At 41.9% G+C, this 15,624-nt stretch overlaps 1 protein-coding gene across 1 annotated transcript in view; it reads left to right on the top strand.

The window, feature by feature from the left end:
* GLB1 (galactosidase beta 1) overlaps positions 1–15,624 on the top strand; it is an 81,905-nt gene that overhangs the window by 35,379 nt on the left and 30,902 nt on the right. Inside the window, exons 7-10 of the mRNA XM_077865927.1 lie at positions 351–409; positions 1,672–1,793; positions 1,875–1,915; positions 6,497–6,609. Coding sequence (XP_077722053.1) covers positions 351–409; positions 1,672–1,793; positions 1,875–1,915; positions 6,497–6,609 — 335 coding nt within the window. The remainder of the gene's footprint in view (positions 1–350; positions 410–1,671; positions 1,794–1,874; positions 1,916–6,496; positions 6,610–15,624) is intronic.

The following is a 15,624-nucleotide window of genomic DNA, read 5'->3' as shown; positions in this document are numbered from 1 at the left end:
TTCAAAGCAAACCCGTCCTATAGGGAACATCTAGCTCCAATGTCCATGTGAAAAGAGAACACAAAACACATGTCCAGGCCGTGGGGAAACTTGGTGGAGCCAAGCCTATGACATGATCTCCAGAGGCAGTGCAGTCAGGAGAGGCCAGGAAGATGGCTCAGGGAGGAAGCAGTGCTCCATGGCCCCCATGCATCGTCAGATGGCTGGCCAGGGTGCAGCCGACAGCTGGCTCAGAGGTGTCCCCACGGGCATGTGGAGGAAGGTGGGGCTTCAGGCTGAAGATCTATGAACTCCTTCTACTTCTTATCATTCCCATGACTGACCTTTCTTCTCACTCTCATAATTTCCAGGTGCCAACATCACTGCTGCTTTCCAAATCCAGAGAAAGAGTGAGCCCAAAGGACCATTGGTGAGAATTGGGGGTGAAGTGTGGGTTGAGGTGTGGTTGTTTGCACTAAGGGGGTAGGTCCTTACTTTTTCTAGCCGTGGGGTCAGCAGCTGATGGGATTGCGGGCGCATTGCCCTCTGTACACAGCCATGCTCTTACTGGAAACTGCGGCCCTGTGCTGGAGTGGAACAGATGGGGACAAATGTGACAGTCCTGCCATGAATCAGGCTGTGCTCTTGCATGCTTCATCCCCTTTGGTCTTGATGGTAACTCTCACAGGTAGTATCATTGACTCCATTTTCGCCAAGGCTCAGAGAATGTGTCACTGACCCAGGGTGGCACAGCTGGTGAGTAGCAGTGCCAGGATCTGAGCTCAGCACTGTGTTTCTTGAGAGCTCCTTGTGACAGAGCTTATCCATCTTTATTGCACTTATGAATCCCACGGGAATCTTGGTAAAATGCAGACTATGACCTACGAGGCCCAAGGTGGGGCCTGAGGTTCTGCATTTCTGACAGGCAGCCAGGTGAGCACAGGCTCTCTGGCATGCTGGACAGGCAGCCCGAAGGAGGAGATGATGACAAAGTCCAGGAAGATCTGTATAGTCATTCAGCCCTTTGCTCTCTGTTCTTCCCTTCTCTATACTTGCTCCTGTTGTTTCTTGGCACAGTTTGAGGGCTGAGGTCCATGCCTTTTCTTCTTGGATGGCAGTGCAGAACCTGCATTCACAGACTCTGGATGGAGCTATTTTTGAGACCCTGAGACAAGAAGGCCCCAGAACATGTCCAGATTTCTTCTTCCTTCTCTCGATGAAGGTTGTGGCAACATAATGCTCAAGAGAAACATGAAGTACTTGAGGCCTGCTTTGCTGAGTACTTGGACAGTCCACCTCACTTTAAGCCAATCTGAGATCTGAAAATCTGGATTGACACAAAGGGTGAACTTAGACCTGATCATTTCATTAAAATATTTTGCCACCCAATTCTTTTGCCCAACAAACTTCCCTGCCTTATTTAAAGTAGGATTTGGCTAACAAAATTTTGTGGCAGGTACAGCTTTTCAGGAATACCTATATTGTTGGTGCCTAAAAAGTGATTCTGGGCAGTGCTGTTACTAGAATCTCTCATTGGTCCTCCAGCTTTGGGTTAGGCAGTAAATGTACAGATACTCCGCTCTCCACCTATCCTTCCTTCAGTAGAGTTGGTAAGGTGATGGTTACAGGGAAGTGGCAGCTTCGGAAGGTCATAAATCCATCCTGAGCTCCATGTCCTTTCCTCTTTTTTAGGTGAATTCTGAATTCTATACCGGCTGGTTGGATCATTGGGGCCAGCCACACTCAACAGTGAGGACTGAAGTGGTGGCTTCCTCCCTCCATGATATACTTGCCCATGGGGCAAATGTGAACTTGTGAGTGCTAATTGCTAGAACAGAGGGTACCCTCCACAGCTGTGGGCTCACAGTGAAATATGTTCTCTTGTTTCCTTGTAGGTACATGTTCATAGGTGGGACCAATTTTGCCTATTGGAATGGTAAGAACAATTTAACATGTGAAAGCATATGCTAGCATGTTTCTGGTGCTTGACTTGGGGGTACAGAGTACCTATAGACAATTTTTATTTTCTATTTTTGTTTACTCCTAAATTTCCTAGTATTATAAAAACTGCCCATATAATTTTTTTATATCATAAAAAAGATTTTTTAAGGAACATAACTTGTACACTTAGAAACAGAATTTTTAAAAAATTTTTTTAAGGTTTGCTTAATTTTTTTTAGTACTCTCTACCTCCAGTGGGGGGCTTAAATTCACAACCCTAAGATCAAGAGTCACACGCTCTTCTGACTGAGCCAGCCAGGCACCCCAGAAACCTTATTGTTTTAAACCAGGTAGCTGGGCAGGTCCCATAGTCTCTGGCGATAGCTTACTTGTTCATGTATTCTGCTGTGATCTTTTTTTTTTAACATTTTGTTTTGTTGAGATATAATTCACATACTACAAAAATCATAATTTTAAAGTGTACGGTTTAGTGGTCACAAAGTTGTGCAACCATTACCAACATCCAATTCCAGAGCATTTTCACTACCCCAAAAAGAAAGACCTTACCAGGGGCAGCTGGGGTGGCTCAACGGTTTAGCACTGCCTTCAGCCAGGGATAGAGTCTCATGTCAGGCTTCCTGCATGGAGTCTGTTTCTCCCTCCGCCTGTGTCTCTGCCTGTGTGTGTGTGTGTGTGTGTCTCATGAATAAATAAATAAAATTTTTTTTAAAAAAAGAAAGAAACCCCTTACCAGACAAACTGCCCACTTTCCCTCCTCCCAGCCCTTAGCAACCACTAGTTTGTATTCTCTGTCTTTATGGATTTGCCTATTCTGGACATTTCCTATAAACAGAATCATACTATATGTGATCTTTTGTGATTGGCTTCTGTCATTTAGTGTAATCTTTTCTGGGTCCATCCACGCTATAGGATGTGTCAGTACTTTTTTTTTTTTTTAACTGATGAATAATATTCTATTGTGTGGATATATAACATTTTTCTTATCCATTTGTCAATTGCTGGACATTTGAGTTGCTTCCACTTTTTGGCCCTTATAAATAATGTTGCTATGAACACTAACATATAAGTATTCATTTGAATCTTCATTTGAGTTCTTTTGGGTATATACCTAAGAACAAAATTGCTGGATCATATGGTATAACTAATCCTATGTTTAGCATTTGAGGAACTGCTGTGGTATTTCCCAAAATGACTGTACCATTTTCAATTCCTATATGGCCTTTCTCTTTTTATTTTTTTAATAAGAAAAATTATGACAAAATTCTCTTCCTGACCCTTGATTTTTGCAGACAATCGTGCTATATTAGTTTTTTTCCTCAGGCTCATTGCTCACCCTCTCCACATTTTTCTCTCTGAGTCGTTGAGGACAGTTCTCAATGCTGAGTTTTGGGAACTTAATTTGGGCCTGAGTCTCCTAGGATCTGTCATTGGAAACTACCAGCTTCTAATGAACTGCTCTCTTTTGTGCAGAATGGGATGGGTGAGGAGAAGACTTTGGTACAAGCATTACTGATATTATCACTATTATTAGAGCCAAGAAATGAGATATTGCAAAACTCAAATGTCGCTTCTTGAAAGATCATAGTATGTCAGGGCTGCTCTCTGAAGTTTTAGATCATGTCTGTGTGTCCATCTTCTCATTAAAAACAGTTAAGACTTTGTGATGCTCTTTTCATTCTGTAGATAAGGATTCTACCTACCTTCCATTCATGAAATTGTGCCAAGCATCTGATCCAGGAATAAAGACTCATTTCGGGGGGAAACTTTACAGTTCATGATATAATTTTTTATCTTGCATAATTTTACTTAAAACAAAACATTCTTCTTTTTAAAAATTTAGATATGTAAAAACAAGCACTCAAAATGGCAGTTGTCCTTAGTCCGTTGCCTTGCTCCTGACCGTGCCATAAACAGTAAAAGTCTCGTTTCTGCCTGTTTTCCCATTTCGTCCTCATAGCAGTCTCATCTGTGCCAGAGATTATGGATCTATTTTACAGATAAGAAAAGCAGAGAACAAAAATGTCCACATTTCCCTTTCAGTTGGCAGGGGACAGGGCTGGCCTGGAACGTGGGCCTTGGAAAGGCTGGTCACTGCCCTTGGATCACCTCTTGCATCCTGAAGCCCCCTGCCCCGGCCCTTCCTGTGCCTGTGGGCCTCTCTGACCTGCCCTAGTGCTTGGTCTCTTTGGGGAGATGGGGGAGGGCCAGTCTGTGCTTCTTAGCAGCTGCTCCTTGGGCCAGATCCAAGAGGAGAGCAATGAGACAAAAAACAAAACAAAACAAAAAAACGCTGACAGGGAGCTCCCTGCCCAGCCTGCCCATGGTAGATGTATCTGCTCATGCAGTCTTGCACACCACACTCTGCCTGTGTGCATCCCAGTCTTCGAGGCCTCCTGGAGGGATCCAGGCCACCCTAGACTTCTCCTACCACGATGTGCAGAGTTGAGGAATGGTAAGCCTCACCATGTCTTTGGCCTTCCCACCTCACACTCTACGTGTTAGATGCCTCAGTTAGCATCCTGTTTCTCTATGATACTCCCCCGTGCTGGTCTGAGGATGCCCAGGGAAAGATTCTGCTGGTAGAAGTGGAGCAAAGGCTTCTTTATTTCTCAGTCCATCCTTTAACCCACCAGCCAGCTTCCCTGCCCGGCTTCCCTCGGCCTATGATTTTGTTTCTGGGAGTTCCATTGTTCAGTTCAACTTGGTAACCGCTGATTGCGCTCAGCTCAGGGAAGTGAGGCTGCACCTACCCCCAGAGTGCAGGCAGCCAGTGTGGCACCATGCATATAAATGGGAAGTGGGGTGAGGGAGGCAAGATGACTGCCACATTAGAGCTAGACAAAGGGCCACAAAAGAGGTGAGCTCTTTGCTACAAGGGATGTGGTTTTATTTTTCTTTGCATTTCACAGCAAAGGATGTGCTTTAATGTATGTGCCCCCACTGGCAGGTGGACCTGCTAGCAGGATGCTGCATCCTGTTAGTAAACAAGAAGGTAAAGGTGATAGGAATGGGTCAGTTCAACTGCTTGAGTGGTACGGGTCTTTCAGAAATGTAGGATTTGTGCAGAGAACTAATGAAACAGAGAAGGGTGGATGAACTGATCTGCAGCCTTACTCCTCTATCAGCTCTACCACCAGTGGGATCACCCAAGGTGGCTCTACCATTGGTGGCCTGGGCCATCAGTCGAAGGAACTTGTTACTACATCACAGGTGAACTATCAGATTTTGTGCCTCATTATACTTAAGAGTTAGATTGGATATAAGAGAATCCTAAAGCAACTTTATTCTCATCCCCTTGCATTGTAAAACGCTCTCTAGAGTACAAGAGAAATGGCTGGCGCAGAGCCTTGCTGGTCCACAGAGGGCAGCACCAGCATTACCTGGGAGCCCGTTAGAAATGCAGAGTCTCGGGTCCCACCACAGAGCTGCCAGCTCAGAATCTTGGGTGGCGTGGGGCTTAGGAATCTGCACAAACTCTCCATGTTGCATGGATGACTTTTCTAAGTAGTAGCATAGGATCACTGCCCGCTGTTGCACCCAGTCTCCTACCTGTGAATGTCATCTGTGACAGGGGAAGGGGCCTCTGCTCTAGACTGTGCCCCTTGAACAATAATTGTCAAGTCATCTACTTTTCAAGTCTTTTCTGGCATTATTTATCAGTCTCTGTTGTGGATTTCATTCCCTGGGAAACAGACTGAGATTACCCAGCAGGAAGCTTATGGGGGCCAGTCCCAGGAGCAGCACCTTTAAAGAGTGTTGGAGACAGCCCTAGGCAGAGGAAGAAGTTGAGGAATGAGGCAGCTCTGAAGGTGGCCCAGCTGGTTCTAGAGAGAGCTCTGTAGCTGGGACAGCCAGGGACTGGGTTTTTGAGCACCCCTTGGCCAGTTATTGGATATGGGCTATCCCTGGAGGACATAACCTTGGCAAGGCCACCCTGCAGAGGCTCTGTAAGCAGAGGGATCAGCAGTTAACCCTCCCAGCAGCTGGGGGGTGAGGGCATGACTTGCTCCTGAAGGGATGCGAGAGGACACCACAGCACCCTTGATTCTGCAGACCTTACAGAGACCTTAGTCTGTGTCTGCAGCCATCTCCTGCTTTGTGTGTTCCCATAACTCCTCAGTTGTGTTCTGCTGATCCTTGGTCCGAGGACATGAAAATGATCACAGACTTTGGGGTTATTGGGCAGAGGTATGGGTCATACCAGAAGCCCTGCCACTACTGGTTGTGAGACACAGCTGATTTCATGGGAGCTTCAGCTTCCCTGCTGGTTCAGTGGTGGTGATATCTGCTGGGGTCCCAGCTAAGAGCTCTTGCTGAGCGAATGGGTGGAGACAGTGCCTTATGGACTGTCAGGTGCTTGGCGAGGGCCACCTGCAGGAAGAAACTCATCTCTCTAAACCTTGACTCCTCGGGGCCACCTCTGGTGTCATCTGACAATTGCTTCTTAATGTGTCTTTTATTTTCTCCCTCCACAACCCTAAGCCCGAAAATCCCAAAGAACTTGTCCCAGGGGAAGACCTTCGGGAGTCACTCGTGGCATGTTTTTGTCTTCTAGGGGCCAACATGCCCTACCAAGCACAGCCCACCAGTTACGACTATGATGCCCCACTGAGCGAGGCAGGGGACCTCACTGAGAAGTATTTTGCTCTGCGAGAAGTTATTCGGAAGGTGGGTGCTTGGTATGGGCTGCAGTGGGCTGGTCTTGGACAGAGCCTGCTTTGGACCTGTTGTGCTCTGTCAGTGACTCCTTGGTGTTTAAAAGGACATACTGAAGGGAGGCATCAGATGGCCTGGCCTTGAATCTTGGCCGTCACTGATAAAGCCACTAGTCTATTCATTGTAAAACTGGAACCATAGCACCTCATTGCATTTTAAGGATCAAGAAGAATATATCCATAAGGCATCCAGTATAGACTGGCACATGTATTGTGCAGCAAGTGGTAGCCATTACAATTATTTCTAATAAAGGTAAGAAAATGCATGTCCACATACATAGCTAAAGTATGTAGGAGAGAAAATCCATGGGCTTTTGAGAACCATGGTGCAAAGGTGAGCTGTCAGCAATATTTCATTTTTTTATTTGGGGCGAGTAATTGCTGTTTCCTTTTGGCCTGGAAGCAGAATGCTCAGTCCTACTAATGTGACCTTTTGAGGCATCTACAGCACCAGGTGGGGTTTCCTGTCTCTGCTGTGGGTGAAGAAAAAAAAACAACCCACAATTTTTCTGCTCAGTCACCTGAGTTTTGAAGTTAGAAAACAAAGATTTTTCTGCCTATAAATGGTATGGATATTTTTTTGTTTTAAGTATGCCTTAGTCTCAATTTAAGCCCAAGTGTTAAATTATGAAATATTTTAAGAATACTGAAAAATATGATCACTACATAACTACTCATAGATTTTGTCCATTTCATCTCAGTTGTCCATTTCATTTAAATTTACTATGTGTTTCATCTAATTTCTAGTGATGACTCCCAAGTTCTCTCTTGTATGTTTGTTCTGCTTCAAAGGTCTCTGTTCCTATCTTTGGTGTTTCCTTCCTTTATCTGAAACTTAGCTTTGTAACCCAGCCTTTCTTCTTCCGTAATGTAACTAGTTAAGGTTATGCATTTAAGTACCTCTATAACTCCATCTCCTAAGCGTTGATATATTTATTATAGTTTGCTTCTAGTAATACCTATTTGGATATCTCTTTGGCCTAGAGATGTTCTGAAGTAGCACAAAGTAGTGATTATTAAACCTAAGTATTTTTTTAGTTTGCTGGTCTCTAACATATTTGCCTTCTGGGTAGAGAATGTGCTTTGTATGATACCAGTCCCTTGAAAGGTGTCAAACCCAGTCCTCGAGCCTGGCATATATCAAAATGAATGAATGTTCTGTGCGTTCTTGAAAAGGCTGTGTGTTTTATAATTGTTGGCTGTAATCTATGTACGTGATACTTAGATTGAGCTTATTCATTCTGTTGATACTTGTACTGTTGATATCTTTGATAACCTTCCTGGCTTTTTGTCAGTTTATTCTGTCATTTATCGAAAGAATCATGTTTATATATTTCTCTATAGTTGTGTCTGTTGTTTTTTTTAAAAGATTTTATTTATTTGAGAGAAAGAGAATGAGAGAACATAAGCAGGTGGGGTAGCAGAGGGACTGTCCGCCGAGCAGGGAGCCCAGCACGGGGCTTGATCCCAGGACCTGAAGATATAACCTGAGCCAAAGGCAGACACCTAACTGACTGAGCCACCCAGGCACCCCTAGTTGTGTCAGTTTGGAGACCTGTTATTAGGTATGCAAACTGAGGATTAAATTCTTCAGTGTCATTGATTTAGTGTCATTATGTGGTAACCCTGTATCTCTAATAATGTATTTTTATCTTAAAGTCTTTTTTGTCTGATACTAATAAAGCTTATCTTGCATTATTTTGGTTAATATTTACCTGGTGTATGTTTTACGATACCTTAATTTCCATCTTTCAATATCTTTTATTTTAACATATCCCTTGTTAACAAGATATAACAATCTTTGAAAAATCTAGTTTGAGCATTTTTATTTTCTAACTGGTGCATTCATTCATTCTCATTCATAATGATTCTTGATATACACATCAATTAATTTGAGCTATCTTATTTTATAATAATCTATTTGTCCACCTTTTCCATTTTGTCTTCCCTTGATTACATTCTGAGTCTTTTTTTTTTTCTTATTTTTCTCTCCCTGTCCCCTCTGCATCCTCCTCCCAGTTTACAGGTTATTCATTTTATTTCTGTTCTTTTAGGAGTTGCCTACTAAAGTATAAAATATGTACCCCCCAAAAGCACAACTCAGAAGTACCCTACTCAGTAAATTCATACAAAGTAAAAACACCCCTGCAACCAACATATAGCATCCCAGAAGCCATGCTCATGTTCCTTTGTAGTCATGAACCTTCTATCCCCAGAGGTAACCACTATTCTGACCTCTGTCACCATAAGTTAGTTTTGCTTGTTTTTTTGGCTTATATAAACGGGTTCATACAGTATGCTCACCTTTATGCCCAGCTCTCAAAAAACTTTAACATTCCTTTTTAACTTATAATAATTTAAAAATTAATCAATACAACCACACAAAACTTTATCTCACATTAACCCTAGTTACATCCCTCTTGATTCATATGTTATTTTTTTTATTCATAAGTTATTAATGTCATGTAGTTTAGTTCTCTTAGGTTTAGAGTTCATGCACTTCAATTCTTTCTTTAAAAATCTCTACAAGGTGTTGTTATAATTGTTTCCAACTATTTGACTTGAACCACATTATTTATTCGTGGGTAATTCCATAAATATTTAGCAAGTTCTTTCTATATGCCAGGTATGGTTTTAGCTGCTTGGTACATATAAGGCCTCCTTGAGAAGGTGAAGCTGGAATGAAGAGTTTAAGGTGGTAGGACAGCCATATGGGACATCCAGGGCAAGAGCATTCAAACAGAAGGTCACCAGTGGAAAGGTGGGCATGTGCATGGCATTTTAAAGAAATAATAAGGATGCAAGTGTGGCTGGAGCCTACTAAGCAAAGGGGAAAGTGGTAGGAGATGAGGCCAGAGAGATAATGGGGAACTGATCCCATAGGGCCTTATGGGCCATTGAAGACTTTGGCTTTGACTGAGTGAAATGGAGATCCACTGTAGAGTTGAACAGAGCTGTTAAGGATTACTCAGCCTGCTGTTGAGACTAGACTCTGGGAGACAAGGATAGAACAGGAAAACCAATTAAAAGGCTTTTGCAACCATTTAGGTGAGACAGGATTGGAGCAGTTCAAGGATAGGTGTAGAAAACTTTCTTGAAATGGAACTAGTTGGTCAATGTTGCTTACCTCTGACATTCTGATAGATGTTACCAAATGGCCCTTCAGTGAAATTGTATTGGTTGAGTCTTTTCCCCACACTTTTACTGATACTGTGAATTATCAGACTTTTTGACCTTGCCATTTGATAGGTATAAAGAATCATTTTAAAAGAAAGCACTGCATTTCTTTAGTGATGAGTACTAGAGTTGTACACTTTATCATGTATAAATTGTCCATTCATGTTCCTTTTTCTATGAACTACTTACGCCGAGTCTTTCACAATTTCTGTTTGCCTATTTGTCTTCTCTGTAATTTGCAAGAGTTCTATTATTGTGGCATTTTTAACAGTTTTAGGAGTTTCTTCATTGTTTTTTTCTGTAAAAAACAATCCTGAATCTACGTAGTCAAATGTATCACTTTTCTCCTTCATGGCTGCTTCTCTAGTCTAGTAGTGTCAATAAATTCCTGTGGAGTGCCTAAAATGTTGTGATTTCATATTTTACACTGAAATATTGATGTACATAGAATTGCTGTTTTTGCTGTTGGGACTGAGGTAGGGATTTAGTTTTATTCATCTCTTAGATTACCAGAGACCTTTAACTGTCCCCAGGGCCTGTTTTGCTCCCTGATCTCTTTCCAATGAAAATAATCACTGTTATAGTCTCACCTTAAGAGAACATTCACCAAGAACATTAATACTATTCCATATGCCCTGTTAAGCCACGTGAGGAAAGTGATGTATTCAGATATGTATTTCAGAAAGGGTGTTGGATAAGGCAACAAAAATGAATATGTATTTATTGTTTTTAGTAATCTCTACACCCAGTGTGAGGCTTAGTCTCACAACCCCAAGATCAAGAGTCACATGTTGGGATCCCTGAGTGGCGCAGCGGTTTGGCGCCTGCCTTTGGCCCAGGGCGCGATCCTGGAGACCCGGGATCGGATCCCACATCAGGCTCCCGGTGCATGGAGCCTGCTTCTCCCTCTGCCTGTGTCTCTGCCTCTCTCTCTCTCTCTGTGACTATCATAAATAAATAAAAATTTATTAAAAAAAAAAAAAAAAAGAGTCACATGTTCCCCTGGTGGGCCAGCCAGGCACCCCCAGGTGTGTATTTAAATGAGGTAAAAAAAAAAATTGCAAATTTAAAATTTTTAAAGATTAAAGTAATCATGAACATCACAAAGCTTAAAGCATATTTTGGCTTTATTAACTGAAATATATCCGCTGTCCCTCTTTTTTTGCATTCTTTTGGCTCAATGCTGTTTTTTGTCTCTGTTATATTTGTAATCTTTTTCTCTAAAGAGAACAGAAATCTTTCTCTTCGGTGTGGCTGATTGAACTTTGTTTTTTAGTATGTATTAAAAGTTTAGAAAACAGAAAATTTCCCAGTTTGTTACTGATAATGCTATAAAATGGTTAGAATTGTTATAAAAATTGGGGCAGTCCCTCTCCAGTTCCTTCATACATGAGCTGCAGTATTCAGAAGAAATTTCTACAGACAGATTCTGGCCACATACATTTGAAACCTTGTGTCTCCTCAAGAACCCCCATACTTCTGAGACTGGGTGCCTCAGAGCACCATCAAGTGATATACAAGTGAGTCAGTATGTTGGATATTAGGCATAATCTGTTACCAATAATTTACCTATCCATAGAAATAACAATGAAATATGTAGATATATTCTACACCCAAATTAAATAAATCACCCCAGCTCTCCTTTGGTTGAATTCCAAGAATGCCTATAGCTGCTCCAAAGTCTCCTGACATAAGAGGGCTATGTGATACAGAGAAGCTGGAGCAGAAGGAGACAAGGGTGTTAGCCTGTTGTGGTTAAATTATTATATTACTTCTGCAGATTTTATCTGTGACCATGTGAATGCACTGGTAGGACTCTCCCTTGGGACATTTCTGGATGCAGAACATGAGCTAGGAGGCTGCTGCTGTAACCAAGGAATGAAATGATGGCAGGGGCAGGAGGGAATGGAGAGGAAGTCAGAGATTTGAAGAGTCTTTAGGAAGTAAATCAGTAGAATTCAGCAACTGACTACCTGTGGATGTGAGGAACTATGAAGAGTTGTGGATTTGTCCAGGTTACAGCCTAGGATGGGTAACTGGATGGGTGTTATGGTCAGTGGCCAAGATAGAGGATTACAGAGAAGCCACAGGCTGGGAAGGGAGAGGGGAAGTAACTTCTGTTCTGGATTTATTCAGCTTCAGATGCCTTTGGTAACATCTGGATGAAGGTATCTATCCAACAAGCACCTCACTTAAGAGGGAGAAACTCTAGGAAAAATTCATTAGGATAAGTCATCAGTGGAAGTGGAGGCTGGAATCCAGGGAAGGCTCAGATTGCCCATGGAGAGCTGAGTGAGAAGGGCAGCGAGCCAAGCAAAGACAAACCCAGGGGATCCCAAGTGTTTAACCAATGAGCACAATAAAATGAACCCATAACAGAAATAGTCTTGAGAAATGTTCCCTTCTCTTTTTTGGTATTTTAGGTTTGAGAGAGAGAGAGAAATGAACAACTTTAAAAGTGGGCTCTTTCTTATGAGACTTTGTAGATGTTCAGTTATGTGGTTTATTAAATGATATTCAAAATATTTGCTTAAAAAAATTTGCTTCACAGTGCTTGGGTGACTCAGTTAGTTAAGCATCTGCCTTCAGGTCAGGTCATGATCTCAGGGTCCTGGGATCGAGCCCTTTGTCAGGCTTCCTGTTCAGCAGAAAGTCTGCTTCTCCCTCTGCCCTTCCCCCTGCTTGCTCACTCTCTTTCTCAAATAAATAAGTAAATAAAATTTTCGAAATATTTGCTTGCATTGAGGAAAGGAATGGGATCATAAACGCCCCATAAATAGCTCTTCCTGCCTCTTTAAATTTTTATTTATTTATGATAGTCACACAGAGATAGAGAGAGAGGCAGAGACATAGTCAGAGGGAGAAGCAGGCTCCATGCACCGGGAGCCCGACGTGGGATTCGATCCTGGGTCTCCAGGATCGCACCCTGGGCCAAAGGCAGGCGCCAAACCGCTGCGCCACCCAGGGATCCCCTTCCTGCCTCTTTATTTACCAAAAACTTAAAAAGTTGGAATGGCTCTCTTTTTTAATCTGTTTCAAGAGTAAGTTGGGTGTCAGTGGACAATATCTTTCACTGACATGGGCTCCCAGGGATAACAGTTTCCCATTAAGCTACACAGACCTGTGCTCAGTGATGAAGGCTGCAGGTGGCCCTTTGCATGTGATTCTTTAAAGCATGACAAAGCTCATGACATTTGCATTTTCTAAGATATTCTCTTTGGTGTGGGTAAAACTGAACCAGGCATGGTTAACACTTTGACCTCGAGGATGAACCATAAGACTGTAGGACAGCACCCTACTCCTCCCTACCAATTCCTGAGAGGGGCAGTGGTGAGTTTATTTTTATATTCTTTCAAGTGAATTTAAGACCCATTTTTTAGGAGTATTTTATAGTTCTTCACAGGAATTCTATCAAAGATAAAAAGTTCTGGGGCACCTGGGTGGCTCAGTGGTTAAACATCTGCCTTTGGCTCAGGTCATGATCCCAGGGTCCTGGGATCGAGTCCTGCATCAGGTTCCCCACAGGGAGCCTGCTTCTCCCTCTGCCTATGTCTCTGCCTCTTTTCTGTGTGTCTCTCATGAATAAATAAATAAAATCTTTAAAAAAAAAAAAAAAGGATAAAAAGCCCAGCTAGCTTTTTGGAGATGGGTCATTTTATAGAAATTAACCAAGTTGTATGTTGAGGACTGTGATAATTGGAGTGAATCTTAGGATTTCCTGAGGGGGGCATTGGAGCTGGGTGGGCACTAGAGATGTGAATATGGCCACAGTGACCTTTAGTACTACAAAGCTTAAGGAAGGTGGTGCCTCATTTGGTTAAGCATTGGACTCTTGATTTCAGCTCTGATTGTGGTGAGATCCAGCCCCACATTGTGTTCCGTTCTCACTGTGGAACCTGCTTGAGATTCTCTCTCCTTCTCTCCATCCCCACAACTCACATTTACACTCACACACTAAATAAACAAACAAACAAATAAATAAATAAAAATAAAATAAATCTTAAAAGAAAGGCTTAATGAAGTTTGAAACTTGATCAAAGACCAGACTACACTGGCCAATTGATTGTCCTTAGTTTATGGATAGAATTACATTAGCTCAGTTAGTAGAGGCAAGTGGTCTCTTGCTGATCCATGGTGCTTGAGGAAACAGTGTTTCATGTCTGGTAATTAAAGAGGAAAAAGTGAATATAATGTAACAAACGTAAGACTTTAAAACATTGCCTGCACTCTTGTTGCACTAGTCTTTTCCTTCCCTGCATAGTTGGCTTTTCTAGTCTGTCTTCCAGGGTGAATTCTCTAAAATGCCCATCTGTCTGATCAGGATGCCTTCCATGACCTGGTCTCCTATTTCCCTCAAACCTCATTTTTTTTTCAATTCTCCCTTTCCTATATGCTACTCTCTGGCCTTAAAATGAAGGTACATAAAATTCCATGAATGGGACAGCACTGTTGATACCTCCTGGCCGCTGCATGTAATGTTCCCTCTGCCATAATCCATCTGGAACATGAGAACATACCTCAGTTACTTTCTCTGGGGGAGTTGTCTTTGATCTATCTCTCTGCAGAGTTAGTCACATTTTGTTTTCTTCCACTGCCTTACAGTGTGGAAATCTTTAACACTCTATTTCCAGTAGTGTGTTGATACTATTTGTTACACACACATTTCTCGTGATCTGGACTAAGAGCTGTTTATATCCCCAGTACCAAACATTGGACCTGACACAAAGTACTTTCTTAATAAGAATTTGTTAAGAGAATGAATGAAAACATTAGAGATCTTGGGGAAAGAAAGGTTGGTCACCATTGAATCTATTGGATGAGATTGGGAAAAGAGCAGCTTCCTGTGTTAAATTTGTCCAGCTAAATAAACAAGATAAGGAGCAATATTTAGATTGGTTTGAAAGCTATGATTAAAGCACAAATTATGGAGAAATAGATGTTCTGAGATACAGTGTTTTGAAATATTCACCTATTTTCTGAAACATTGAATTAGTTGGATGGAAGATTAGGATTTTACTCTAAGATAACCAATGAAAAAAATCACTAAACTTATTTAAAAAGAAAAGACCAAAGATTGGAACAGACAGATGGAAACCTATTACCATTATTATGATGAGCTCATATCACTGACTTAAAAAAATCAAGATCCAAACAGACAGTTGGGTGGAAGGCATAAACAAGTAGAGACATTTGGTAGAAACCTTGGTATATGCTATTTTTTTTAAGATTTTCTTTATTTAAGAGACAGAGAACACGAGCCAGGAGGAGGGGCAGTGGGAGAGGGAAGAGCAGGCTCCCCCCTAAGCAGGGACCCTGATGCGGGGCTCAATCCCAGCCCCGAGATCATGACCTGAGTCAAAGGCAGATGCTTAACTGACTGAGCCACCCAAGTGCCCCCTGGTGTATACTACATTAAGACTCATATAAAATGCTCCTATCATTTGACCTAGTAACTCTTCACTTGGGGCTTTATTAAAAAGATTTTTTTTAAAGCAAGTAATGCTAGAGACATAAAGTTGTTCGTTGCAACATTATTCATAATATCAAAAATTAGAAATGATTTAACTCCTAATATTGAAAGGATAGTCATGTCCATTTGAATACAATAAGCAATAAATAAAATTAGTGTTGATATTTGGTCACACCAGAAGTACTTTTGGTAAGTAGCAGTAGCAAATTACAAAACTATCTCCAACCTAACATGGTATATGTGCATAAGGGGAGGGTCCAGGAGGAAAACTGGAAGAGAAAAGGATTTGTGGGATGTTTTTGTCTTTGAAATTATGTTTAA

This window comes from Canis aureus, chromosome 22, assembly GCF_053574225.1.
Source record: "Canis aureus isolate CA01 chromosome 22, VMU_Caureus_v.1.0, whole genome shotgun sequence".
Taxonomy (NCBI): domain Eukaryota; kingdom Metazoa; phylum Chordata; class Mammalia; order Carnivora; family Canidae; genus Canis; species Canis aureus.
Note: the sequence above shows the minus strand (reverse complement) of the source record. Positions and strands in the feature narration are given on the sequence as shown.